The sequence below is a fragment of the Tupaia chinensis genome, unplaced genomic scaffold, assembly GCF_000334495.1.
Source record: "Tupaia chinensis unplaced genomic scaffold, TupChi_1.0 Scaffold000258_1, whole genome shotgun sequence".
In the NCBI taxonomy this organism is placed as follows: domain Eukaryota; kingdom Metazoa; phylum Chordata; class Mammalia; order Scandentia; family Tupaiidae; genus Tupaia; species Tupaia belangeri.
Window position 1 is genome coordinate 2,955,576 of NW_006159738.1, and position 27,031 is coordinate 2,982,606.

Genomic DNA, 27,031 nt, shown 5'->3' on the forward strand with positions numbered 1-27,031 from the left:
ATATATATATACAATATTATGCTTTAATTTGACTTTCTGGAAGGATTTATATGAAATATTAATACAAGTTGTTTTAGAAATAAGGAACTGAAAGAAATCAATGAACAAAAGGAACGCTCACCTTTTATGTCATACTATTCTGTATTATTTAAATGTTACTTTTATCATGAGCATGCTTCATAGCTTTATTTTTAAAACTTAGGAACTTCATAATTTTTAAGACCTTCTGAACATAAAACAGCCTCCCCATATAAATATTCATTTTTTTATACATTAAACTTTCGGGAATTCTTTTAAGAATATATTTGGTACAAAAGTACGAATGCCCATATATGCATCCTGGAAAAACTGGCTTAAAATGAACACTTGAGGGACCAGCAGATAGCATAATGTTTTATCGCTGGACTCCCATGTGACTGACCATGGTTTGAGTCTGGGGCCAGCGGCTTAAAACTCATGCCCGGCATGTGTGTGTGCGTTCCAGAGATGCGGAGAGAATGGAGGAGAAGGGATTGCTGTGTGGCCATCCCTCCCCCCGGGGGGAGGGGTGATTTTTTGCTTTCTGTCTTTCCAATAAGTGCATGTGTCCTATAGCAAAAAAACTCTTTAAAAATAATGAAATGGACACTTAAAACTGTATTTTTCTAGTGACCATAACTGTCAAACAAAATGGGAACACAAAACTGGAAGACAATAAAGAGGGTAACAAATAACTCATCACCACTGGGCAGCAACTTTCCCTAATGTGACCAAACATAATCACCTTGGGGCAATTACAAATCAGCTCATTAGATGGTATGAAGTCTGGGACTCGGTTCAAAATAAGTATGGGTGGAGGGGCAGCAGGAGGAGTGAAGAAGTAGATACAAGAGTGGCCACCAATGGGTTCCTGTTGAAGATGAGTGAGAGATATGCTCATTGCTTTACTTTGGTATAGATTTGAAATTTTCCATAATATAAAGTTTAAGTAATGATGGTAATACAGATCCTTCTGCCTACTGTATGAAGAGCAACGGTAGAAACAGGAGGAATAAGTGATCCATTTCAATAATCCCATGAAAAAAATGCTCACAATGTGGTTAGAGGTATGGACACTCAGGATCCATGAAACAAAAGGATTTCCACATGGATTGGGGGGTGGGGTGAGAGAAAGAGGAGCACTGGGTAACTGGAGATCTACCTCACGAGAAGTGTCACATTTTGAGTTCTTCAAGCAGTTGAAAGGAGACTGGTGAAATCACTAAGAAAATTTAAGATAGTTACTAATTTTTTTTTAAAGAGATTTTTGCTGTAGGGCATGTGTACTTGCCAGAGAGACAGAAAACAAGAAATCACCCCCTGGGGGAATGGCCATGCCACAATCCCTTCTTTATTCCCCTCTCAGGATTTTGGGCATGCACACACACGTGCCAATGTGAGTTTTAAGCCGCCAGGTCTGGGACTTGAACCACAGTTGACCACATGGGAGTCCAGCGATGTAACCATTCACCATCTGCTGGTCCCAAGAAAATTTAAGATAGCTTTAATAGGAATTTCTTTTGAGGAATTCTCAAAATTTCATAATTTCAAATACAACAATTTACGTTAAAACACAGAATACAATTACAGCCCTGGCAACACCACCTGATGAATCATTCATTCTTTTCAAACTGCTGGAGGAAAGAATTCTTAACCAGTCTCTGGTCCAATAGCCACAATTAACTTTAAATGTAAATTGGTTTCATCTACAAATGCCCTTCACAAGAAAACCATTAAAATCTAAGATACCGTTTAGAGTCAACCCTGGCACCATTAAATAATCTGTCAGCGGGTAGAGTCTGACCTGACACAACCCTTCAACATTAATCAGATTTCTCCCAGAATAGATCATAACCTTTCAGGCACCTGTTGGCTTTTAGTGTGGGCAAAGGATCCCAGGCAAAACTCCACTGGCCAAATCTTTAGGAGAAAAAGAAATTCAAAAGCAAATGAACTTTTTAAGCAAGCTATGGGGGAAAAGCTCAAGTATACAACTGTAATTAAGAACAAGTTATATAATGGGAAGAGTTGTATTTGGGATTAGTATCAGGCTAAAACCAGAATAACCTACCATGAGTATAACTTAAAACCTAGTATTATTCATATTATTAGGTGGTTATTTCTACACAAAAGTTAATACAGCACCTCTTGTGTAAGCAAAAGCTTCAGACCACAAAGAACAAAAACACCTTTCAAGCAGTGGAACTGATCCAGATATAAAGGGAAGTGTCTTTCAGAATACATTTCAAAGGTAAAGAAAAAATTGTTAAAGGAGACCTTGCTAAGATCTCAAAGATGTCAGCACAAGGGACGAGAATATTCCTAAGGCAAATGGAGGCCACAGGAAAATACTACTCTGGGCACAATACTATGAAATCAGCAGGCTGAAACAGCCTACCTCTGAGAGTCTCATTTGCTAGCAGGGGGCTAGACCGCTCACAGGAATTAATCAATAGCTCCCTTAAATGCTTCCATGGGAGAGTTGACAGTGGGTAGCTGGGTCAGCCCCAGTGGCACACCCTGCTAAAATACAGCTACTCTGAGGCCACATGGGAGGCCTAGGTTCAGTTCAGCCCAATCTAAGCAGGCATGAGCCTACAGTCCTAAAAGGCTAAGGCAGAAGGATCCTGACCTGGCAAGATACTGTGAAGAACCAATCTCTCAGGCCAGCAAGTGGTGTGGTAGTTAAGGTGCTAGATCCCATATGGCTGACTGAGGTTCAAGTCCCAGATCTGGCAGCTTGATAATCACACTGGGCATCTGTGCCCAAAATCCGAAGAGAAGAATGGAGAAGGGACTGCAGCATGGCTATCACCCGGGGGAGGGGGGGGTGATTTCTTTTTTTCCCTCTCTCTGTTTCTCTCTAGCAATCACCTGCACCCAGACAAAAATATAAAACACAGAAAACAAAAACAATCTCTGTCTCCTTCCCAAAAACATAAACTTTAGAACTCCACTGGCCAAATCTTTAGGAGAAAAAGAAATTCAAAAGCAAATGAACTTTTTAAGCAAGCTATGGGGGAAAAGCTCAAGTATACAACTGTAATTAAGAACAAGTTATATAATGGGAAGAGTTGTATTTGGGATTAGTATCAGGCTAAAACCAGAATAACCTACCATGAGTATAACTTAAAACCTAGTATTATTCATATTATTAGGTGGTTATTTCTACACAAAAGTTAATACAGCACCTCTTGTGTAAGCAAAAGCTTCAGACCACAAAGAACAAAAACACCTTTCAAGCAGTGGAACTGATCCAGATATAAAGGGAAGTGTCTTTCAGAATACATTTCAAAGGTAAAGAAAAAATTGTTAAAGGAGACCTTGCTAAGATCTCAAAGATGTCAGCACAAGGGACGAGAATATTCCTAAGGCAAATGGAGGCCACAGGAAAATACTACTCTGGGCACAATACTATGAAATCAGCAGGCTGAAACAGCCTACCTCTGAGAGTCTCATTTGCTAGCAGGGGGCTAGACCGCTCACAGGAATTAATCAATAGCTCCCTTAAATGCTTCCATGGGAGAGTTGACAGTGGGTAGCTGGGTCAGCCCCAGTGGCACACCCTGCTAAAATACAGCTACTCTGAGGCCACATGGGAGGCCTAGGTTCAGTTCAGCCCAATCTAAGCAGGCATGAGCCTACAGTCCTAAAAGGCTAAGGCAGAAGGATCCTGACCTGGCAAGATACTGTGAAGAACCAATCTCTCAGGCCAGCAAGTGGTGTGGTAGTTAAGGTGCTAGATCCCATATGGCTGACTGAGGTTCAAGTCCCAGATCTGGCAGCTTGATAATCACACTGGGCATCTGTGCCCAAAATCCGAAGAGAAGAATGGAGAAGGGACTGCAGCATGGCTATCACCCGGGGGAGGGGGGGGTGATTTCTTTTTTTCCCTCTCTCTGTTTCTCTCTAGCAATCACCTGCACCCAGACAAAAATATAAAACACAGAAAACAAAAACAATCTCTGTCTCCTTCCCAAAAACATAAACTTTAGAAAAACTTTAAAAAAAAAAAAAAAAAAAGGCAAGCAGTTAGTGCTTATGAGACACTTCCAGAACAGAGCAAGACTTCTCTGGCACCCAGGTAGGCCATATAGAGTCAGTCAGATTTCCACAGACAGGAGAGGAAAAGAATAGCAGATAACTAGGTACAATTGGATCTTACAGGGAGCAGAGAGAAGCTGAAAATTTCAGGGCAAAGGGCCCAGAATGCCAGTAAGAGAACGTCAGACTTTATGCTTCAGGCCTGTGCTAATACTGGAGACACTGTCACATGTGCTCATAGAGTTTGAAAATGGCTAGTTTGGATTGAGATGTGCTTGCTGTTAAATGTAAAATACACTCTAGATTGCAAAAACAGTACCAACAACAACAAAAAACTAAAATATCTGAATAATTTTATTACTATTTTTAAATGTTTTTGACAGAAGGCACATGCGCTCACCAGAGAGAGACAGAAAGACAGTGAGAGGGAAAATGAGAAATCAGCTTCCAAGGGGGATGTTCATGCCTCAATCCCTCTGTTCTCTCAGGATTTGGGGCATGCATGCACACATGCCTGACATGATTTTCAAACCACGAAAGGCCATGTAGGAGTCCACTGCCTTAACCACCACACCACCTGGTGGTCCCTTCGTTTTAGTTTTTCCAAATGTAGCTATTAGGAAGTTTAATATTACATACTAAGTTTGGGAAATATTTCTACCACACAATGCTACCACAGACCACAGAAAGTCAAAGTTTCTGGACAGAAGAGAGACGGAGAGACAGAAAGCAAGAAACCACCCCCCACCCCCAGGGTGGATGGTCATATTGCAATCCCTTCCCTTCCAGTCTCCTTTTAGGATTTTGAGAACACATGCACATGTGCCCAGCGTGAGTTTCAAGATACCAGGTCCAGGACTCAAACTGTGGTATGTGGGAACCCAGCAACATAACCACTAAGTCATCTGCTGTTCCTGCCAATCCCTATTTTAATACTAATAGCAACATAGAGAATGTATTGGAGGAGGGGAAAGGCTAAAGGCCAGGTACAAACTGCAAGATTTTAGGTTAGAGATTCAGTAGTGAGAAAAGTAGAATATAGTCACTAGAAATACAAAGGGAGAATGAACACTAAAAAGACCCAGTCTCTATCAATATGGTCTATACTAGTAGTTTTCTGAATTCTGGGAATGAATTACTGAGAGCACTGATTAGATGATTCCATACTTGTAGAAGGCATGGAAATACTATACGCAGTATTAAAGGGCCAGCTCCACGCCCTGGTGGTTAAGGGCCGGATCCCATATGGCTGACTGTGGTTCAAATTCCGGCTCCAGCAACTTGAAAAACACACTGGGCATGTGCGTATACTTGCCCTAAATCCCAGCAGGATGGAGAAATGGAGAACGGATTATACAGCATGACCGTTTCCCTATGGAGGTTGCTTTCTCCTCTCCTCTCTGGCAAGCAAACTCACCTCTAGCAAATGAAAAAAGAAAGAAGATACTGAATTCTGTCTGGAGTACACTGAGTTTCAGGTGTCAGCAGGACAACTTTGTGGAAATATTCTTTATTAAGTCAGACACTATGAGGCTGTGGCTGGTAAGACAAGTCAGGGCTGGATCTTTGGATCTAGAACTGACATCACAGTGGTGGATGAGATACTCAGGGAAGAAATGGAGAACAGTAAATAAATAGTTCAAGGAGAGGGCAGGGCACTGATCTTAAGAAAGAAAATTCTTGCCCCAATAGCTCATTTGTGAATTGTGTCTTACTCTAGGTATCAAATTACTATAGATATGATAACTGATTAAGGAGTAGTCAAGTATCTAATTTGTCCAAATGATAAAATCTCTATAGAGGTAGTGAGAGGTAAAGCTGAAAAGGTAGGCTGAATTAATAACTAGAAAGGTCTTGAATGACAAAATGAAGAGTTTGCACTGAATCCAGAAGCTATTCCCTTTAATTCATTATAATCATCTTATGTCTCCATTAATAGCATTCTGAAAGCACATGCCTAGCTAAGTGTTTCCTTTGACCCCAAATCCAATTAAAACCATTATTAGATTAAGATAATGGTTACATATCAGAAATAGCTAAGCAAAAGGTTGAGAAGAAACTATAGGGCACAGAAAATTCCTTTAGTTGCATCATTAAATAGAAATGTCCATTTTATGAAATGGGAAATGTTCAACTATTGGGTCATTAGAAAAGTAATGATGCATTTTTTGCATAGGAAAACACTAAAAAATAAATCATGACTTTTCTGATAACCCGACAGAAAATAGGAATTTTTTTTTTAAGTTTATTTATTTCCTTCTTCCATGAGTGAGAGAGAAATAGAAGACCCCACAACGTCTTGGTGCCATATTCTCCTGGATTATAAGCATGCACCAAGTATGTTTGGCGAGGTCTCTAGACCTCAATCAATCCAGAATCTTCCCATGTGAGTCTCTCTTAGAGTTTTGTATTACCATTGCACCTTCATCTAGGCCCATGAGTTTTTTGTTTTTGTTTTAAGAATTATTTAATTTAACTTTACTTATTCATTTACTTATTTTTAATTTGACCAGAGAGGGACAGAGCTAGAGAAAGTGAGAAGATGAGAAGGCAAGCCACCAGGTCTGAGACTCGAACCACGGTCGGCCACATGGGAGTCCAGCACTCTTAACCATCATGCCACCTGCCAGTCCCACCCCATGGATTTTTATATAGTACTTTATTAAAGTTTTCTGTAGACTGATCATCTAAAGTGAGGTTATGAGAGAGAAAAATAATCCTGGTTATGTTTCCTATCATGTAAGTGCATCTATTTATAAGAATAAGTAACAACCAATTTTCATTTTTAACATTATTATGGTTTTGTCTTTGCCATAGTTATAACTGTATATAAACTACTTTAAAAAATTAATTAGTAGAACCAGCAGATGGTGTAATGGCTACATTGCTGGACTTACACAGTCAACCACATTTCAAGTCCCGGACCCGGTGACTTAGAACACGCCAGGTATGTGTGCGTGTGTGCCCAAAATCCCAAGAGAAGAATGGAGGAGTAGGGACTGTGGCGTGGCCATTCTCCCTGGAGGGTGATTTTTCCCTTTCTGTTTCTCTCTGTCTCTCCAGAGAGCACACGTGCCCTATAGCAAAAATCTCTAAACATACAAACAAACAAAAAAAATCACTTAATTTGGGGCAGGCAAGGAGGCATGATGGCTAAGAAACTGGACTCCCACCTGGCCAACCACAGTTCAAGTCTTGGACCTGGCGGCTTGCTTTTTCACTTTCTCCACCCCCTCACTCTTTCTTTGTCTCTCTGGTGAGCACACGTGCTCTATAGCAAACTAAAAACATAATAATAATACATAAAATTAAATAATTCTTTTTTATTTTGAGAGGTTTTTGCTATAGGGCGCATGCGCTCACCAGACAGAGAGAGAGAGAAACAGAAAGCAAGAAATCACCCCCCAGGGGGGATGGCCACGCTGCAATCCCTTCTCCTCCATTCTCCTCTTGGGATCTTGGGCATGCACGTACATGCGTCCAGCGTGAGTTTAAGCCACCGGATCCGGGACTCGAACCGCGGTCAACTACGTGGGAGTCCAGCAACATAGCCATTACGCTAACTGCTGGTCCCAAAATTAAATAATTCTTAAGCAAAAAATTTTAACTTTTTATTAATTTCATAATTTCACTTAATGGTTTTGTTCTAGGCAATAAAGTTTAAAAAAAAAAAAAAAGCTCCAATTGTGGTGTCTTAAAAATCCTACCTTCCCCAATTACAGTCACTCAATTGAGTGGTGGCAAAAGGCTCACCTCGAGAATGACACCTGAATTAAACCAACATTGGCATGAGTCTCTCAAGCACTGTTCCACATTACTGACCTGATGCTGCCATTCTTCTTAAACCTCTCTTAATATATTCATATTCAGGCTGACATGCAATTACTTATAATGCAAACATTTCCTAGATGAAAATGATGCCTGGAGAATAAATACTAAATTTTTATTTTAATATAAATATCAGTTAAAAAAAAACTTTGTGATTTTTTGCTCCAAAATTTTTTAAAATTATTTATTAAATTTTATTTATTCATGAATTTAATTTGATAGAGAAAGAGGGGAAATGAGAAAGCAAGTTACCAGGTCCAGTACTCGAACAGTGGTCAGCCATGTGGGAATGTCCAGCGCCTTAATCACCATGCCACCTGCTGGTCTCCCTTGATTCAAAAATTTATTTAACGTAGACTCTGGCTGAATTTCAAATATTAAAGACAATAATATCTTTGATGAAATCTCTTATAATTCTTAGGGCATTTTACAGCAATTCTTACACTCCAATGGGGCAAGTTCATGTTACATGGACTGTTTTTCAATCAGAGAAATAGATGTACTATCTATGAGGATGGGCACTTGATCGTAAACTGAAACTCTAGAGGAGAAACTGAGTAAGAATGTGGCTAGATCACAAGAGTTGAGTAGAATTAGCAGAAGACCCACTGTACTATGAGAATAACGATATGTGGCTTTACAGATTTTCTGTGGCAAGGGTCCATCTAACGAGGAACAGGTTTGGCAGTGTAGTCATATGTGTTATAAGGATTTAGCAGTCAACTATGGATTTCAATAAGATGGTGGCCCCATGACATTATAACAGGCTATACCATAAAGCTTAGGTGGGTAGTAGGTCATACCATTTAGGTTTGTTGAAGTACACTATGATGGTTTGTACGAGGAAATGGCCTAACAATGCATCTCTGAGATGGTATCCCATCATTAGACACAAGAAGCTTTCCTTCAAGTACTATAATGTGATGTTCTCAGATCTTAGTTTATTTGTCTAGAGGTATCACAACATGAAGCATTATAACTAGAGGAAAATGAGACTGGAGCATAAACTTGTTTTTCTAGCAAACGGAATAGATCACATTTACATCAACATTTTTTAAGTCTCAACTATTTGGGCATTTAAGAACACTCCCCTGTGATTCAGGACTGTGAAATGTTGTATCTGCGAATAATTATCCTAAGGGGAACAAAATGCAAGATTACTGAAAAAATATATTTTAAAGTCAAGTTACTCAGAAAAGTGCAATTTGCTTTGACTAACAGTCCTTTCAGTTCTCTAGAGGATGATGCTCTTCCTGCTTTAACAAGCAAGGATATATTCCCTTTGCAAGAAGTTTCCCCAAAGCAACCAATCACTTGCATTAATCACAATGAAACCTATGTCTTTTGATTCTCCAGAGCCAAGTCTACCTCAAGAACTCAACATCTCTAAGTAGAACAGGTTGCTTAAAAATGGAAGCAATGAAGTTGAAAGGCTGGAAAGGTTCAACCCTGTGATAAAATGTGGGAAGCATTTTACCTACAAGCAAAACTCAAATTCTGCTTAAAAAAAAAAAAAAAAAAGGAACTATCCAGGACAGTTAACAAAACTCAAAGGAGGAATAAATGGCCAATTTTATGTCTTAGAATTGCAAACAAAAGCCTAGCTGTTCCGCAGTAGCTAAGTAAATATGAAATTACTTAATAATTAAAGAGTTTAGACATGGCTATTGTCCAAAATACTTCATTAACTAGAGAAGATAATTTCCAGACTATTCTAGGCAGCTGTTTTGTCTTAAAAAGCAGTAAAAAAGTGCTGAAATGAATATTAGGGAACAATAGCATGAAGATGAAGAAACCTGAAAGTCAATCTTTTTAAAGTCGACAAGTTCTTTCTCTAACTTTAGCTCTTCTGTTTAAATACCAAAGACTTAATGCATAATGATCTTTTCTGGCTCAACTGTGGCTTGCTGTAACATACAGGCTTGGTATGAATCATTGGTCTTCCCTCTACAAACTGCAGAGTTGAAGGTGAAGTCACTGAAAAGGTCACTTCACGCCTTTTTGGCCTGCAACAGTATCTTCCTCAAATGCTAAATGCTGTTAGCAATGCTCTCTGGACAGAAGGAAGCAAGCAACAAACAAAACATCTGGGAAGTGAACCATCTATAAGGTGCTAAGTGTATTAAGAACTAAGGCCCTTCCTTAGAGCTGTGGTTTCTGTGAGTTTTTAGGTATTAGGAAATGTTATACAGTGCCAAATAATTTAACCTTTAAGGAAATAACAAGCATTAAAGGCCAGTTGTCTACTGAGTGGCCCTTTAAGCGAACAGAAAGCTTTCCCTTCTGTTTGTAATTCAGATATTCAGATACAGAATTCTAGTCCGAAAGGTTAACCTACTACATATGACAGGCCACCCAGTATATTCTTGACCTAACCCTGAAAAGGATACTATATACTCCCTGCTTTCCTCATCCCTCTATAAAAATGAGTTAGCCTTGACTAAATACCACCCTCAGGGAGAGGTCAACAGTCACATGTAGCACTGGCACAAATGCTCCCCCTCCCCTTTTTTTCCCCTTTCTTTTCCTTTTTTTTAAGATGTTTTTGTTATAGGGCACGTGCTAGCCAGAAAGACAGAGACAGAAAGTGAGAAATCACCCCCTGGGGATCGGGATGGCCACACCACAATCCCTTCTCCTCCTTTCTCCTCTCGGGATCTTGGGCACACACGCACACGCGCCTGGCGTGAGTTTAAGCCACCGGGTCTGGGTCTTGAACCACAGTCGACTACATGGGAGTCCAGCGACACAGCCATTACGCTAACTGCTGGTCCTCCCTTTTTTTCTTTACATGAGAGCCTCATTCCTTTCAGTAAGACTGTCAAGTAGAGAATGTTATATTTCTGAACTCTAGTTTATCTTTACTCTACATATTATTCAATTAAGTAAGGATCTTTGAGTAATAAGATAATGAGTAATTTTCTTATTTTCCACACTTCCCCATTTTTCAGTAATTATTACATGTCACTTTTATATGAAAGGGATGACAACAACTATTTATTTTTTAAAAATTATTATATGTACTTATTTATTTTTAATTTGACCAGAGAGTGGCAGAGAGAGGGGGGTTGGGAAAATGAAAAAGGTCTGGGACTCAAACCACAGTTGGCCATGCAGGAGCCCAGTGCCCTTAACCACCATGCCACCTGCTGGCTAGACAAAAACTATTTCTATAAATCCATTTAAAACTACATTCTAGAGTTAGTCCCACAGCCCAGTAGTTAGGGAAGCCAGATTTCATATGGCCAACAGTGGGGTTTGATTCCTGGCCCTGGCAGCTTGAAAAAACATGCTGGGTGCATGTATATGCATGCCTAAAATCCCAACAGAAAGGAGAAAAGGGATTATGGTGTGACTACACCCCCACTAGGGGTAGTGCTTTTTCCTTCTCCCTTCAGCTCCATCTCCCTCTGGTGAGCACACATGCCTTCTGACCAAAATAACTTTAAACTTACACTCTAAGCCAGCTGTGGCGGTACAGTAGTAGGGCACCGCTGTCTAATACTGGAGCCATATTGGAAGGCTGGAGCTTATATCCAGGATCGACCTGAACACAGCCATAATCCTGGCTGGAAGGCTTGGGGGTGAGACTGAGATAAGATCCTGCCAGGGGTCCTGGTCTTTCTCAAAAAATTAATACACTTAAAAAAACGACAACAGGAGCTGGCCATATAGCCTAGTGGTTAAGCACTAGGCAGAGGAAGCCAGATCCCCTGTGGCCAAATGAGGTTTGAACTCTGGTCTCGATAGCTTGAAAACCACACCAGACTTGTGCTTATGTACCCAAGATCCTATAGGATAGAGAAATAAGAGTTAAAAAGGATTGTGGAAAGATGGCTCCCAGTGAGGGATGCTTCCTCAGTGTGTCTCTTGTGCATGTGCCCTCTGGTATAAAAAAACCAACGAACAACATCCTGTACTTATATTCAATAGTAAAGTTATCTGACACATTTTTTGAACATTCATTGTATATGCAAGACACTGTGGTGAAAGGGAAAGATTTACATGTAATCAAAGATTTTCTGCCCATGAGAACTTAAAATCAAGTGGTAATGACTGTAGTTGGAGAGGGAGGATTGGAGAGAAAACGACTATAATAAAACAAAATAAATGTGCACCAATAAAAAACAAAAGCAAGGAGGATCAGATTATATTTAGCTGAAAGAAACAGAAAAGGAGTCATGAGATGTCTGAAATGAGCCTTGAAGGGTAAGTACATGAATCAAGGGGCAGAGGCTGAGGAGAGAGCATTTCTAGCAGTCTCCTATGATTTGACTAATATGGATAAAGTACATGTCAGAAAGGTTAGGTGAGAGTTCCTAAGAGCAGAGAAACTTGACCTCCAGGTAAATAAATGCCTTTTAAACCCATGCCAGGAACCTCTCACCATTAATCAGCCCAAACAATGCAGTGCAGGAGTCATGGCATTTAGGAAGTCCCCTGGAAAGAAAGGCTAGCCTGAGGCTACCAAAGAACCTGTAGCACAGTGACTAGTTCAACACACTCAGTGAGGTCTTTGTTTGTTTTAATTAAGGGTCTTTGCTCAGCTATTAAATTAAGTATAGCTAATAACTAAGTAGTACTATATTCAGACTTAGCAAAAAACACCTTAGAAAAAGGTTTTAAATGATCATTTCTAACTTGAAAGACAGAGTGGTATAGCGAGAAAGAGCAGAGGCAGGCCTAGCTTCGAATGCAGCTCAGACTAAGATAAGGTGTATTAAGGGTGTCCTTGGGTAGCTCTGAGCTTCAGCATCTTCACCTGTAAATGGGATCATAGCATCAGCTTCACAGGGTGGGAGGAACAAGGATAACAGGTTCCGAGTACTTGACACAGTGCTCAACTCAAAGCATTCAGGTAATGAGAGAGAGGTCTAACCTTAAAAAAGGCCAACCAGCAGCGGACAGACCACTCTAACGTGCAGCAATCAGAAAAGGTCCTTGACCCATGTTTGTAACTGCTGGCTCTACAAACGCTGGTCTGTGGTCATGACCAAAAGACAATGCCTACTCACAGATAATATATAAAAGATGAGTGGTCCATTCAGCTTTTCCAGTCACACATCCACCACCATTCAATATTCCATTAAATATTTAACAGTAACATTTTCAAGTACTAAGGGATAATAAACATATATTTGTCTTCAAAAACACTTAACAACAAAAAAAAGATTTACCTGCACTTTGAAGAAGTGATTTTTTCCCCAAAAAAAGTGACTCTGACATAACCTTTCATAACAAATATTTATTCTAGTCCCTGACGCCAGTGTGTCAGGATTCAGATTTTTTTTAAATTTTAAATGGAATTTTTTTCATTTTAAACAGAAAATCTTATACTAACTAGTAATACATAATGAGCCTAACCATTTTTTAGGTCACTACAGCAACCCCTGTGCCTTTATCAAGATCGTCCCTTTTCCTTTCTTCCTCTCTATATCATGAGCCCCTAGGAATGTGAGGCTCTTCCAGGCTGCTATCTTTCACCCCCAGGGCTGGCCCAGAACCTGGCTCAAGGTTCTCAACCCTTATTGCACAATGAGACTACCTGAGGAACCCCAGCACCACCCTGAGTTGGCAATGCCAAGGTAGACCTGGGCCTTCCAACATAGGTATTCTAATGCGAATCACTACCCTAGCATTCAGGACTCTAAATAAAGGCCAGCTAAATGATGGTAGAATTTTTTTGTTTTTTTGAAGAGGTTTTTGCTATAGGGCGCATGCGCTCACCAGAGAGAGAGACAGAGAGACAGAAAGCAAGAAATCACCCTGCAGGGGGTATGGCCACACCATAATCCCTTCTCCATTCTCCTCTCAGGATCTTGGGCATGCACGTACATGCGCCCAGCTCAACTGTGGTCGACTACATGGGAGTTCAGCAACATAGCCATTACACTAACTGCTGGTCCCAATGGTGGGAGCATTCTACAAGCCTGATGATTCTGCTTCTAACCAAGGGCTTTCCCTTCAGAATTGGATCCTTCCTCTTACACTTCCCAACCAGATTAATGGCACTCAAACATTCACATCTCTAAGTTAGAAACCTTAAGGAATCTGTCAAGTGAAAAACCTCAAAATCAACTTCAATTCCTCTTTCTCTTTCATCTGCTTTGTCTAATTATCACTAAGCCCTGATGAATATATGTCTGCAATGCGTCTGAAGTCCAACTACTTTCCATTGCTCTATAGTCCTTTCTACCTCAGACTATTTTAGATCCCAGTAGCTTCCTAACTAGTCTGTCGCCTCATGCATTACACCCTCTGCGTAAGTTTTTTACAACACTGCTAGCTCATATCACTCCTACAGTCAAATACCTTCCAAGAATATATACTTATTTGCTTTTATGTGTCAAAATGTTACCTACAAGAATACATAAACTAACAACATTGGTTATCTCTTGGTACAGGGATTTTGTAGCTAGGAGACAAGAGTGAGAGGGAGACTTTTTTTATTGTGCACCCTTTTGAATTTTGAATACCTTTTGAATTTTGTACCATATGAATGTACTATCTTTTCAAAAACAACCAAACCAAAAACATCTTCTGTAGCTGAACTCCAAAAAAGCAAAACAAAACAAAAACATCCAGCTCCTTAACATGGCAGTTATGTCCTTCAAATATATGGTCTCAACCTATTTTCTAACATCAATTCTCAACAACACCCCCATCTCAACCCACACTACAGGGACAGTATGGGGGACTCAATGGTGCCTCGGCTATTCCCTCAGCATGGAGCATCTTACCATTCTTCTCATTTGCCACTACTGACTAAACAAGCCATCTCAAGGCCTGATTCTCTGCTTTTACAGTATCTAATGAGTATTCTTTAACATCATTTCTATGCCTATGTTTGTCCTCCCCACCAGACTGAAACTGTAGTCTGTTTTGTTCATCTTGATCTTCTCCATAGCACCTTTTAGAGACTGATGAACAGAAAGCCACCAGTAAAAGATGACTTTGGTTGAGTGCACTGAAAAGTTAGGATACTCACACTCTGGTATACAAACTTTCATTCAAGAACCCCAAAAAGAGTGACTCCAATATCAGATCCTGGTGTTGCACAAGGATCATGCCCTAGGCTGGAGCTTGCCATAAGATGCTCTTCTCACAGAGGAGGAGGAGGAAAGAGGAGGTCATGGAGAGAGCATTTGAAAAGGCATCTGGAGTTTCCTTTGGATATAGGACACATGGGCCAAAATACTCTCTAAGCTTTAGTTTCTTCATCTGGTCAATAAGGAGCAGCAGGACGAATTCTGCGTAGATCTCCCTTCTCAAGTCTGAAGAGTCTAGGATCCTAAATCACATTGCAAGAAAATGGAGCTCACTGTAGAAACTCTATAGAATAAAGATTAAAAACAGAGCAATACTTTATATTTCATGTATGATTACATTTATCACATAAACTAGTTTTGAAGCAAAGACTCCATTTTGGGCTTCCTGATTTATCCTGTAATTTTATTACAACATTGTTTTCAGAGACATTTCAGTAACAGTTAAGACACCAGAGACACTGCCTCCACCCTTTTACTTTAAGTTTAACCACCTGACTAAAATGTTGGCAAAGTTTTCCTTCTTTTTTCTTTCTTTTTTTTTTAGAGGTTTTTGCTATAGGGCGCGTGCGCTCGCCAGACAGAGAGAGACAGTGAGACAGAAAGCGAGAAATCACCCCTCGGGGGGGATGGCCACGCCGCAATCCCTTCTCCTCCATTCTCCTCTTGGGATCTTGGGCACACATGCACACGCGCCCGGCGTGAGTTTTAAGCCACCGGGTATGGGACGTGAACCGCAGTCAACTACATGGGAGTCCAGCGACATAGCCATTACACTAACTGCTGGTCCCAAGTTTTCCTTCTTTAAGCCACTGATAAATAGGCAGGTTTAAGAAAGACTTGGTTTAAGATTCATTTTTCCATCTGAAATCTAGTAAATTAAAGAATAAAAGATGGTTCTAAATTAGTACTAGTTGACTTCAATGAATTCAAATGACCTTTATTTATTTGAAGTATGTGTGTGTGTTTTGCCATAGGGTGCATATACTTGCCAGAGAGAGACAGTGAAAGGAAAAGTGAGAAAATAACCCCCCTGGGTTATTTTCTCCAGACCACAATATCTTTTCCATTTTCCTCTCAGGATTTTGGCCACACATGCACATGTGCCCCAGCATGATTTTCAAGCTGCAAGGTCTGAAACTCACTGCAGTTGGCCATGTGACAGTCCAGAACCTTAACCACCATGTCATCTGCTCATCCCTCAAATGACCTTTAAATAAATTGATATGCATATGTAGAATGTATTTATAAAACACACTAACCTTGTTATTCAAAGATCACTGAGAGTTCAGTGATCTCAGTTATCTTAAGAAAACAATGATAAGGTTGAAGTGGACTTCAAGAACCAGGAGAAATGGATTTCTAAAACAATATCCGCATAAGACATTCCTTGTTTAGACTTTCTTGTTTCATAGAAACACTGATGACTATATTAGCATTTAGTGGTTGAGTAACCATAAACAGTTTTCTAGCTCTTATGGAAATCTGGCTTAAACCTATTTTCTTATCCAAAACTGCTACTCAAACATTGATGTGAAAACAGAAGCACTTTTTGTTTGCATCATTCAATAGAGTCAACCTTTTATACCTACTTCAAATGATAGCACAGGCTAATTCTGGTAAGTCAAAAAACTTGCTAGATGATGGCATTCTTGAAAGATTCAAATGTACAGTCATAGTAGTACAAAAAGAGACAAATTTCTCTTCAAAATGTCTATTAATGAGTAAGAGAAAAATCAGTACAAAAATGTGTTGGAACTGGCCTGAGTAAAATAGTACTGGCCCTTCAACAGAAAGCACTTTGTGGAAAGTCACTTTTGTAGTCTCTGGCAAAGTTATTGCAGTCATTTTGTAGTCCTTGGGATTCATACCAACAATTCAATCAATTCTAGAACTGTTCACCAACTACAAACTTACCTCAAAAACAACTGAAATCTATAAATGTATAAATTGTTTATTGTGATAGACTTAAAATCAACTATTGCTTATTGAGAAGAGCAATCTCAAAGCAGCTGGAAAAGTATGGTAGGGGCCTAGGGTAACATTAAGCCTTGTAAATGTTCATAGTTCCTGACCCAGGTATTCCTCTTCAAGAAATTTATCCTAAGGAAAAAAAGTACATTTTAGTGTTATTTATTATAGAACATTGGAAACTATCAGCTAAAACTAAAAGACTAGTATAATAAACAATGGCCTACACATGGAAGAACATGGGGCTACGAGGTGGTGTGGTGGTTGAGGCTCCAGACTCCCACATAACCGACAGTGGTTCCAGTATCAGACCTGGTGGCTTATTTTCTCACTTTTCCTTTCTTTCTCTCTCCATGTCTCTCTTTGGTCAGATTAGAAAATAATAAGCAAAATATATTTCTTTTTTAAAAAAGAACATGATATAGTTATGCTTATTGGTATGGAAATATCCCAAATTTACATTAAAACAATTATACCCTAGAATACACATTAACCCGGATGCTACTCAAGAATGTGTATACGCATATGTTAATTACTTACACAAAGGCTGAAATAAACCACACTGACTGATTATAGCTGAGTTATGAGTTACAGATGTTTTATATGACACTTTTCTGAAAATGTGTTACTTTCATAATCAGAAACAGAACCATTTATTTAAGAGCACTAGATATACAAGCAAGAGATCTAGGTTCAAGCCTCAACTATGATGCCAGCTATACCAACCTTATTGATGTACCAACTTTATAGAAAATGAAATAGATTCAGATTAAGTGGAGATAAGAGCAGCTACCTTACAAAGCTGTAAAGATTAAATAAGGTACAAAATAAACTGTTTCATATAATCTAAAGCACTATGTAAAACACTGCTAAGATAGAACTGTATCTTTTAGATATAGACTGTATTTTAGATATAGACTGACTGGCTCAGAAGAAACAGAATGAAGTACTTCTACTCCTTAAAGAAAAGGTTCTGCCCCCTCCCCTTCATGTACCATGAAATCCTGTTTGGAATCTTATTCAAAAGTATTTAGCATCCTTTTCTTCTCTACAAATGTTAAACTAAATTAAATGAGCTGTGTCACTTGCCCAACTCCAGTTTAAGAGAATAATAAGTTGTAAATTACAAGACTAATGCCCTCTGCAGTATTTATGGTACAATTGTGTGAATTGTTTAACAATAGGAAATAAGTTATTTTAGATCACCAGGTGATATAAAACTTCGTATCAAATTTTTAAAATATATAAGAATTTCCAAACAAGACAGAGCCATACATTTTACCACTAAGGTCAAAAATTAGGATCCTGGGTGCCACTTCTTAAAAAAAGAGACCAAAAGTTAGCCCCTAATTTTGAAAGGCGAACTCATGAGGCACACTATTTTCTTTTTTTTTTTTAATTTAATTATTTTTTTTTTAATTAAGAGATTTTTTGCTATAGGGCACGCATGCTCACCAGAGAGACAGAAAGTGAGAAGTCACTCCCCCAGGAGGGATGGCCATGCCACAATGCCTTCTCTCCCATTCTCCTCTTAGGATTTTGGGCAAGCATGCACATGCGCCCACTGTGAGTTATAAGTCACCAGGCCCAAGACTTGAACCACAGTCAACTTTGTGGGAGTCCAATGACATAACCATTATACCATCTACTGGTCATGAGGCACACTATTTTCAACTGACCAAACATATGGTATGGAAAGCCAAATTTCTTTAGAAATAAAATGCTTTTGTTTTTCGGAGAGGTTTTTGCTATAGGACGTGGTGCGTGCACTCCCCAGAAAGAGAGAGACAGAGAGATAAAAAGCGAGCAATCACCCACCCAGGGAGATGGCCATGCCGCAATCCCTTCTCCTCCATTCTGCTCTTGGGATCTTGGGCACACATGCACACACGCCCAGCGTGAGTTTAAGCCACCAGATCCGGGATTCAAACTGTGGTCAACTACATGGGAGTCTAGTGACATAGCCATTATGCCACTGTTGGTCCCCAAAATAAAATACTTTTTAAATAACTTACTTTTTCCTAAAAATCCTGAACCTAAAGGCCCAGGTAAGATCTCTCTAAAAGGCAAGGAGACTTAAATAAAATGATTTTGATATTGTTTATCTTGAACTTGATATATTAGGTCCTTGGGAAAGTCATGATGTATTTTTCTATGCAAAAATGAGTCAAGACTTTCCCATCAACCCAAAAGCATTTGATCTATTCAAAGAACATAGTTGTAGGTCACTGTTCTGCCCTGGCGTAGTGCTACTGGGGTCACATACTAGTACAAATTTCATTTAGACACTGTTGCAACCATTCAGGTTAAGTATTGCCCAGTTTCACAAAGCAATGCTAAAGTACAGGGACAGGTTTCTTCCCATCTAGCACTCCTCTCCCCTCCAAAAAAATCCCCTCTACAACCAGCCTTCATCTGCCTTTTACCTTCTGCTACAATTAAAGCCTTTTTTTCTTTATCTTTTTTTCCCCCTTTAGTTATGAGAGGGTGCATGTGCTTTCCAGCTTGCCAGAGAGACCGAGGGGGGGGGAGAGAAGAGGAGAGGAGAGAGAGAGAGCAAGCGAGCGAGAGAGAGGAAAGCCCCAATAGGACAGGGTCATGTCACAATCCTCTCTCCTCTATTTCTCTATCCCATCAAGCCCTGGGGTCCAGCAGTTAAGTGAGTTGATCCTATCTGGTCAACTTCAATTCAAATCTCAGCTCCAACTGTTTGAAAAACATGCCAGGTGCATGTGCTTGAGTGCCCAAAATCTTGACACCATAGGAAAATGGAAGAGAAGGGACTGTGGCATGACTGCACACCAATGGGAGTGCTTTCTTCCTCTCCCTTTCTCTCTGTATTGAATGCAAGCACCCTCAGGCAATTAAAAAAATCTGTACACAAATGTGCATAGCACTATCTACATAGCAAAATGTAGAAACAACCCAAAGCCACCACCAGATGAATGGATCAACAAGTGTGGCAGTCATACAATGAAATATAATATTATTCGGCAATAAGACGGGATGAAGTTCTGACAATCCCCAACATGGGTGAACTTTGAAAATATTTTGCTGAGTAAAAGAAACAAGACACAGAAGGACACACATATGTTCTATGATTCCATTTATCTGAAATGTCCAGGACAGGCAAATTCTGAGACAGAATTGTGTTGCCATGTATTGGGAGGAATGGGAAGTGACTGCTAATGGATAGGTGGTTTCCTCTGAGGTGATGAAAATGTTCTGGAGCTAGACAGTTGTGGTGGTTGGACAATCTTATGAATATATTAACTACTGACCTGTGTACTTTAAAAGGATGAATGTTATAGCCTCAAACTATCTCAGCCTTTACAAATTCTCTCAAGGTCATGTTTGCTATCAACAGGTAGATCAGGCTAGAATTTAACTTTCAAAAAATTATGACTATGGGATGACCCCATAGCCCACTGAGAGTTAGATCTCACAAGGTTGACTCCAATTCAAATCCTAACCTGGAAGCTTGAAAACCATGCCAGGTAGGTTCATGCATCCCCACGATACTGAAGGATGGAGAAATAGAGAAAAAAAAAAAAATCTGGAATGACAAGGTCCCATGAGGAATTCTCTCTCTCTCTCTCTCTCTCTCTCTCTCTCACACACACACACACACACACACCCATACTTTCTGGCATTAAAAAAGAAAGGCAAGAAAAGAAAAAATTAAGTTATGAAACTAGTTTTCTTACATAGCTTGAAATCTAGCTATGGGCTTCTTGAAAGGTTGAAATTAGAGCACACATACTTTCTCCTAAGGTGACTACTTTTGTAAAAGGACAATTCACTTCCCTTTTCTTAAAAAAAAAAAAAAAAGAGAGAGCGAGAGAGAGAGGGAGAGAAAGGTTTTTGGAGAGAGAGAGAAAGATTTTTGCTATTTGGGCTCAAGCACTAGCTGGAGAGAGGGAAAGACATCGAGAAATCACTTCCTGGGGGATGGGATGGCTACCCACTGCTCAATCTCTACTCCTTCATTCTCTTCTTGGGACTCTGGGCAGGCATGCACATGCACCTAGCGTGAGTTTCAAGCCTCCAAGTCCAGGACTCAAACCATGGTCAGTCATGTGTACGTCCAGCAACGTAACCACTATACCATCTGCTGGTCTCAACAATTCACTTTCAAAATAGAAGTTCTATAAAGAATATTAAAATCACTATGACTGAAAACACCAAATTCTACCCTATTTATTAACTTCTAAATACAGTTTAGAACTACATTGTTCACATAATCTTTATACCTTAAAACACTTAAAAAAAAAAAAAAAAGACAACTACCTTTAAGACTAGCATTGCTCACAGACACTTTAAAATTCTGGCTCTGGGGCCAGATGGTGTAGCAGTTACGATGGTGGACTTCCATGTGTTTGACCACCATGTGAGTCCCAGATCTGGTGGCCTGAAAAATCACACCAGGCGGGTGTGCATGAGTACCCAAGATGCCCAAGAATGAAGGAGAAGGGATTGCGATGTGGTCATCCTCCGGGGGGAAGGAGGGAAGGGTGATTTCTCTTTCTTTCTCACTGTCTCTGTCTCTCTCTCTGGCAAGTGTGTGGGCCCTAAAGCAAAAATCTTTAACAACAACAAAGTCTGGCTACAATCAATATCAGATCCAAAGGCTGAAATATGAAATTGCTTTAGTTTTAAGGTTTTAAGTTAAACCAAGCTTAAATAAACATCCCACTGTTTTATAAGAATTTCTTTACAACTCAATTTTTGCAGGTCAGAATTTACATGGCATAGACCATCCTGCCATTTTTTAAATAAGAGGTTTCTGTAAACTGTGGTTTAGCACGCAGAGGAGTTTTTGTTGCATTCCGGTTATGAGTCAGAGGGAATAAAGGAGTTACAAACACACACACACACATACCCTTAAGTGGGGAAAACATTAGAAGGACAAATAGTACCAGAAGATGGACTGGTTCTGAATTCACATATCAAGAAAACTAGACCATGGGGCTGGCAGGTGGCATGGTGGCTAAGGATGCTGGACTCCTACAAGGCTAATGATGGTTCAAGTCCCAGATCTGGCTGCTTGCTTTCTCACTTTCCCTCTCTTTCTCTCGCTCTCTTGCACTGTCCCTCTCTGGTCAAGTTAGAAATCAATGAATGGATAAATAAGTAAATAAATAGTTAAATAAAATAATTCTTTAAAAAGAAAGAAAGCTAAGCCACTGGTGTAAAAGAAAGACGACTGGGATGGGGAGCCTAGGTGCTAGGGCCAGTTCTTCCATAACTAGTGGAAAAACCACAGGTAAGTCATTTGACCATCAGCAGGCCTCTATTTTCTCATCAGTACAATGAAAGAACTAGACTTCAAGGTTACTAAGTCTGGCAATTTTCAACAGCCTTTGATTCTATTGTTAATAGCTTAGGGCTATGGGAAGCTCAGCAATTACACTAGGCAGCTCTCCTATTTTTGTGCACCTAGGAAGTCATGCCATACAGAGTAATAAGAGAACTCAGGATTAGCTACAGGGAAGAAGGAACAAGACAAGTGTACATAGCTCCTGCTGGTACTGGTTTACTCCTGTTAGACCTAATAAAGAGAAAGGACCTTTGCCAATTTTCCAGGGGATAGGAGTGGTTCCTATGTCTTACCACACCCAACATAGTTGGTTTTTCCTAAAAGAAATCTATTGGGGATAATACAAATATGTGAAGCACCAAGTACTTGCAGTGGCATGACTAATAAGACCGATCAATTCTAAGTTAAAAAACAAAACGGCTTTTTCTTTCTCATACAAAAAGCAATAAATAGTTTCCATTCCAGTCAAGGAGTCCTAGATGACCACAGTGAGTAATTTGTGCTGCACAGAAACTTGGCAACAAATAAGGTATGACTCCAAAGAATATGAATTATCTATAGAATTAGAAGGGTCAAGAGCACTGAGGTACAACATAACTTTATTATTATTCAACAGTTTTTTAATGCATTTTAGTTTATAACTCCCACTTATAGAGTAGAAAGGAATATTAAAGACTCACTGAGACTTGTCATATTTTCCACAGCAAGAGAATAACCAACCAGCCTGCGATGAGATGGTGTCAATAAAATAAAAGTCACTATCATATGACTGGTTCATATGCAGCCAAAGGTAAAATGAGGTTAATTTGTGAAGTTGTTTCAAGAAGACCCCAAGAATGCTTTCCAGAAGAGCTACTCCACAATTGGACAGTTCCGGAGAACCTTTCTCTCGCTATTCCTATCCCCTCCATTTGCATATGTGCATGTATGTGCACAATCTTTGTCAAATATGGCTGACTCCTTAGTCACATAAGCAACCAGTTGCCTGGTGGTGCCCAGTGGCATTCCTTTCAGGAAAAGTATAGAGTGGGAATTATTTTCTTTTCCTTTTCTTTTGATTATAGGGCACTTGCACTTGCCAGAGAGAGAAAGTAAGAAATCAGACTTCAGGGGAGATGGCCACACTGCAATTCCTTTTCCAATCTTCCCTTGGGGTTTTGGGCACCTACTCATATGCACCTGGTATGATTTTCATGCCTCTGGGTCAGGGACTTGAATTATGTCAAGGGCCATGTGTGATCTAGCCCCTTAATTTCCACTCCGTCCACTGGCCCTAGAGCCAGTGATTATCTGATTATCTTCAGGTGGTAGGTGCATGGATGGACTTCATGGAGTCAGGGAAGTCCCCTAAAACCAATGCAAAATGTTATCTCTGTGCACATTGTTCTGGGGAGAGCGCCCTCGGGAGAATTAAAGATCCTCAGAGGCTGTGAACCAAGGAAAACTAAGAACCACTGGTTTAGTGCTAGATAACAAAATAAATCTACCAAAGGAGCCCATGTGAATGTGATAGGAAGTAATGCTTGTCATTTGAGGTGTGAAATAAGAAAGTTTGCCTTCTTTTCAAATCAAAAGGAAAATATGATCTGATGATCAGAAGCTGTAGTCCTTAAGGGTCAAGTGGTACATTCCCTTCACCCTCTAGTCTAGATAATGAAAAGGAGAATTCAAGAGAGGCTCCGCCCAAGACCACAAATCACAAAGCTACTATGTGGCAAAGCTGAGCATCAAATTAGGCCAGGTTTCTGCCATGATGTCAGAGCATGAAATTATGTTTGTACTTTCAGAGTGAATTTGATCAAAATGTCCCATTTCTTTGTAAATATCTCACTGCACTAAGAGGGCAGCCTTCTTTTTTTTTTTTTTTTTTTTTTTAGGTTTTTGCCATAGGATGAGAGTACTTGCCAGAGATACAGATAGAAAGAGGTAAAGTAAGAAATCGCTCCATAGCAGGGATGGCCACACTGCAATCCCTTCTTCTCTATTCTCTTGGGATCTTGGGAACACACCCATACATACCCAGTGTGATTTTCAAGCCACCAAGTCCAACTCAAACTGCAGTCGGACATGGAGTCCAGCACTTTAAATATCATGCAATCTGCTGGCACCAACCTTCTAAAATTTTTAAATCAAGCTTCAGCAAAGAAATTTGGTAATTCAAATAGCCCTCAAATAATCAATCAAATCATGATCTTTTATGAAAGCCAGCATATCACAGATTTATAAGGTGAGCCTTAGTGGATCATTATCCCTAGCCTGTATTGTATTATGACTAACTTAAAAAAAACCACTGGTCACGGGACCAGCAGGTGGCATGGTGGTTAAGGTGCTGGACACTCCCACATGGCCGACTAGGGTTCGAGTCCTTAATCTGGTGGCTTGCTTTCTCACTTCCTCTTTCTCTCATTCTCACCCTCTGTCTCTCTCTGGTCTAACCAAAAAAAAAAAAATAAACAAATGAATGAAATAAAATAAATAATTAAAAAAAAAAAGCACTGGTCACAAGTTCACTGACTGAGGTGCTTATAAATGTAATGGGAAAAGATAGCTACTGACAGCCCCTTAAAAAAAGATACTGAGTTGTTCAAGCTGACTTCAGAGAATTTCAATCTGCAAACTCCCCAACCTTCTAAGGAAGTCTGTGTTTCCCTGTCTGCCCATCTCTCTCTTTCTCTGTTTAACATCAATGGGTAAACACTGAACAATTTTTTTGAGAGGTTTTTGGTATAGGGCACGAGCGCTCGCCAAAAAGACAGAGAGACACAGAGACAGAAAGCAAGAAATCACCCCCCAGCGGGAATGGCCACACTGCAATCCCTTCTCCTCCATTCTCCTCTCGGGATCTTGGGCACACACACACACACACACACACACACACACACACACACACAGCATGAGTTTAAGCCACTGGGTCTGGGACTCAAACTGTGGTCGAGTACATGGGAGTCCAGCAACGTAGCATTACGCCATCTGCTGGTCCTGACTGAACAACTTTTTTTAACCCAGTAATGAAGTCACTTATGAATTAAACTGAGAACAACCTTTCCAGTTCCATGTTAATAAACACTACATGTAGTGGGACCAAAGATATCAGGTAATTTTTCTGAGATCGTTTTAAAAAATAATTACCAACAAGGCCAGCGACAGTGGCATGGTGGCTAGGGCACTGGACTCTCACATGGCTGACCGTGGTTCGAGTCCCAGAATCAGAGGCTCACTCTAGGCCCATGTCCATGTGTACTTGAAATCCCAGGAGGAGAATGAAGGTACTGGAGGTGGCCATCTCCCCTGAGGGATGACTTCTCGCTTTCTCTCTCTTTCTGGTGAGTACATATGCCCTATACAAAAATCTTTCTTAAAAAAATATAATTACTGGGAACCAGCAGTTAGCGTAATGGCCATGTCGCTGGACTCCCACGTAGTCGATCGTGGTTCTCGTCCTGGACCCGGTGGCTTAAAACTCACGCCGGGCGCGTGTGCGTGAGTGCCCAAGATCCCGAGAGGAGAATGGAGGAGAAGGGATTGCGGTGTGGCCATCCCCCCAGGGGGTGATTTCTCGCTTTCTGTCTCTATGTCTCTCTCTGTCTGGCGAGCGCACGCGCCCTATAGCAAAAATCTCTCCAAAAAAAAAAATATATATATAATTACTGTCATAAAAAACTTACAGAACCATTTGTTCCAATGCCAAACTTTGCTTCAGCATATTAAATGTAAAGTAGTAACCAAACACTCAGCCTCACCTGAGAAGTGAAACTACAGTGACATTTGAACTCAAATTCAATGACAACATGTCCTTCAATTTCAAAGGAAGTGCTTGCATTAAAAGAGCTTCAATGGCACACAAGTCTATAGCAGACAGTAAAATCTGATTCTTTTTCATGTATTTCGCCCTATCAGGAACCTTTCTCCCTAGACTCCCACCCCCAAACGTGTAACTGGATTAGGCCTTGGGAAGCACCTGTGGCCTGAAAAGGCTTTGACCAATTCTCAAGCTTTCTTGGCTGCAGTCTACAAGCAAGTTCGACCATGCTATTTCGGGTCAAGGAGACTCTGCCACCCCAAGTGATCTCCAGTGGACAACATCAATTTGGGAGAATGCGCTGCGAGAGTTTTTCCACCAGGGCTGCAGCCCCCACTACGAGACTCGACTGGTCACGATCGAGACGGTGAAAGAACACCGCCAGGCTATCTGACCGCGCAGCTCGCGGCAGGGTTGAGGCGTGAGGAGCACGCTAAGAAGCAGGGATCCCCGGGGCACGCAGAGGGAGGAGGGAGGGAGGAAACCAGAACGAGGTTAGGCACCTGCAGGGATCGCCGAGGGAGGACACCAGGTCGCACAGCTAAGTGACTAAGAGTGCGGCTCTGGACTCGGACAGACCGGTCATATTGTCGGGCTGTGACCTTGAACACATGGCCCGATCCGCTCAGCGCCTCAGTTTCCTCATCTCTAAAATGGGGGCTGTGTAAGCAGAAAACGCGCCTCGGAGCGCTTGGCACAGCGCCTGGCACATAGTAAGCGCTCCCTGCATGTGAGCGCTCGGGCTCCTCTAGCCGCCCGGAGGTGGGGAAGTCCCGCGCAGGGGAGTCCCCAGGAGGCGGATCCGGGGCTGGGGTGGCGGGACCCGGGCCGGGGACTCACCGAGCACATCGGCGGAGCGGTGTCGGGCCACGAAGCACGCGTCGTCCCCGTAGCACGCGCCCTTCTTGAGGAGGCCCTTACGGAAGTCCTTGCCGAAGCCGCAGCCGGCCGTCACCAACCCGTAGTCGCCGCCGCCGCCGCCACCCGCCCTGGGGGCCGGTTGCG

At 40.8% G+C, this 27,031-nt stretch overlaps 1 protein-coding gene across 1 annotated transcript in view; it reads right to left on the minus strand.

Annotated features, from left to right (window-relative positions):
- Window positions 1–27,011, minus strand: part of PPTC7 (protein phosphatase targeting COQ7) — a gene marked incomplete at its 5' end in the record, with an annotated part of 47,267 nt that extends 20,256 nt beyond the window's left edge. The window contains 1 exon segment of the mRNA XM_006149349.3: window positions 26,867–27,011. Coding sequence (XP_006149411.2) covers window positions 26,867–27,011 — 145 coding nt within the window.
- Window positions 27,012–27,031: the final 20 nt, after the last annotated feature.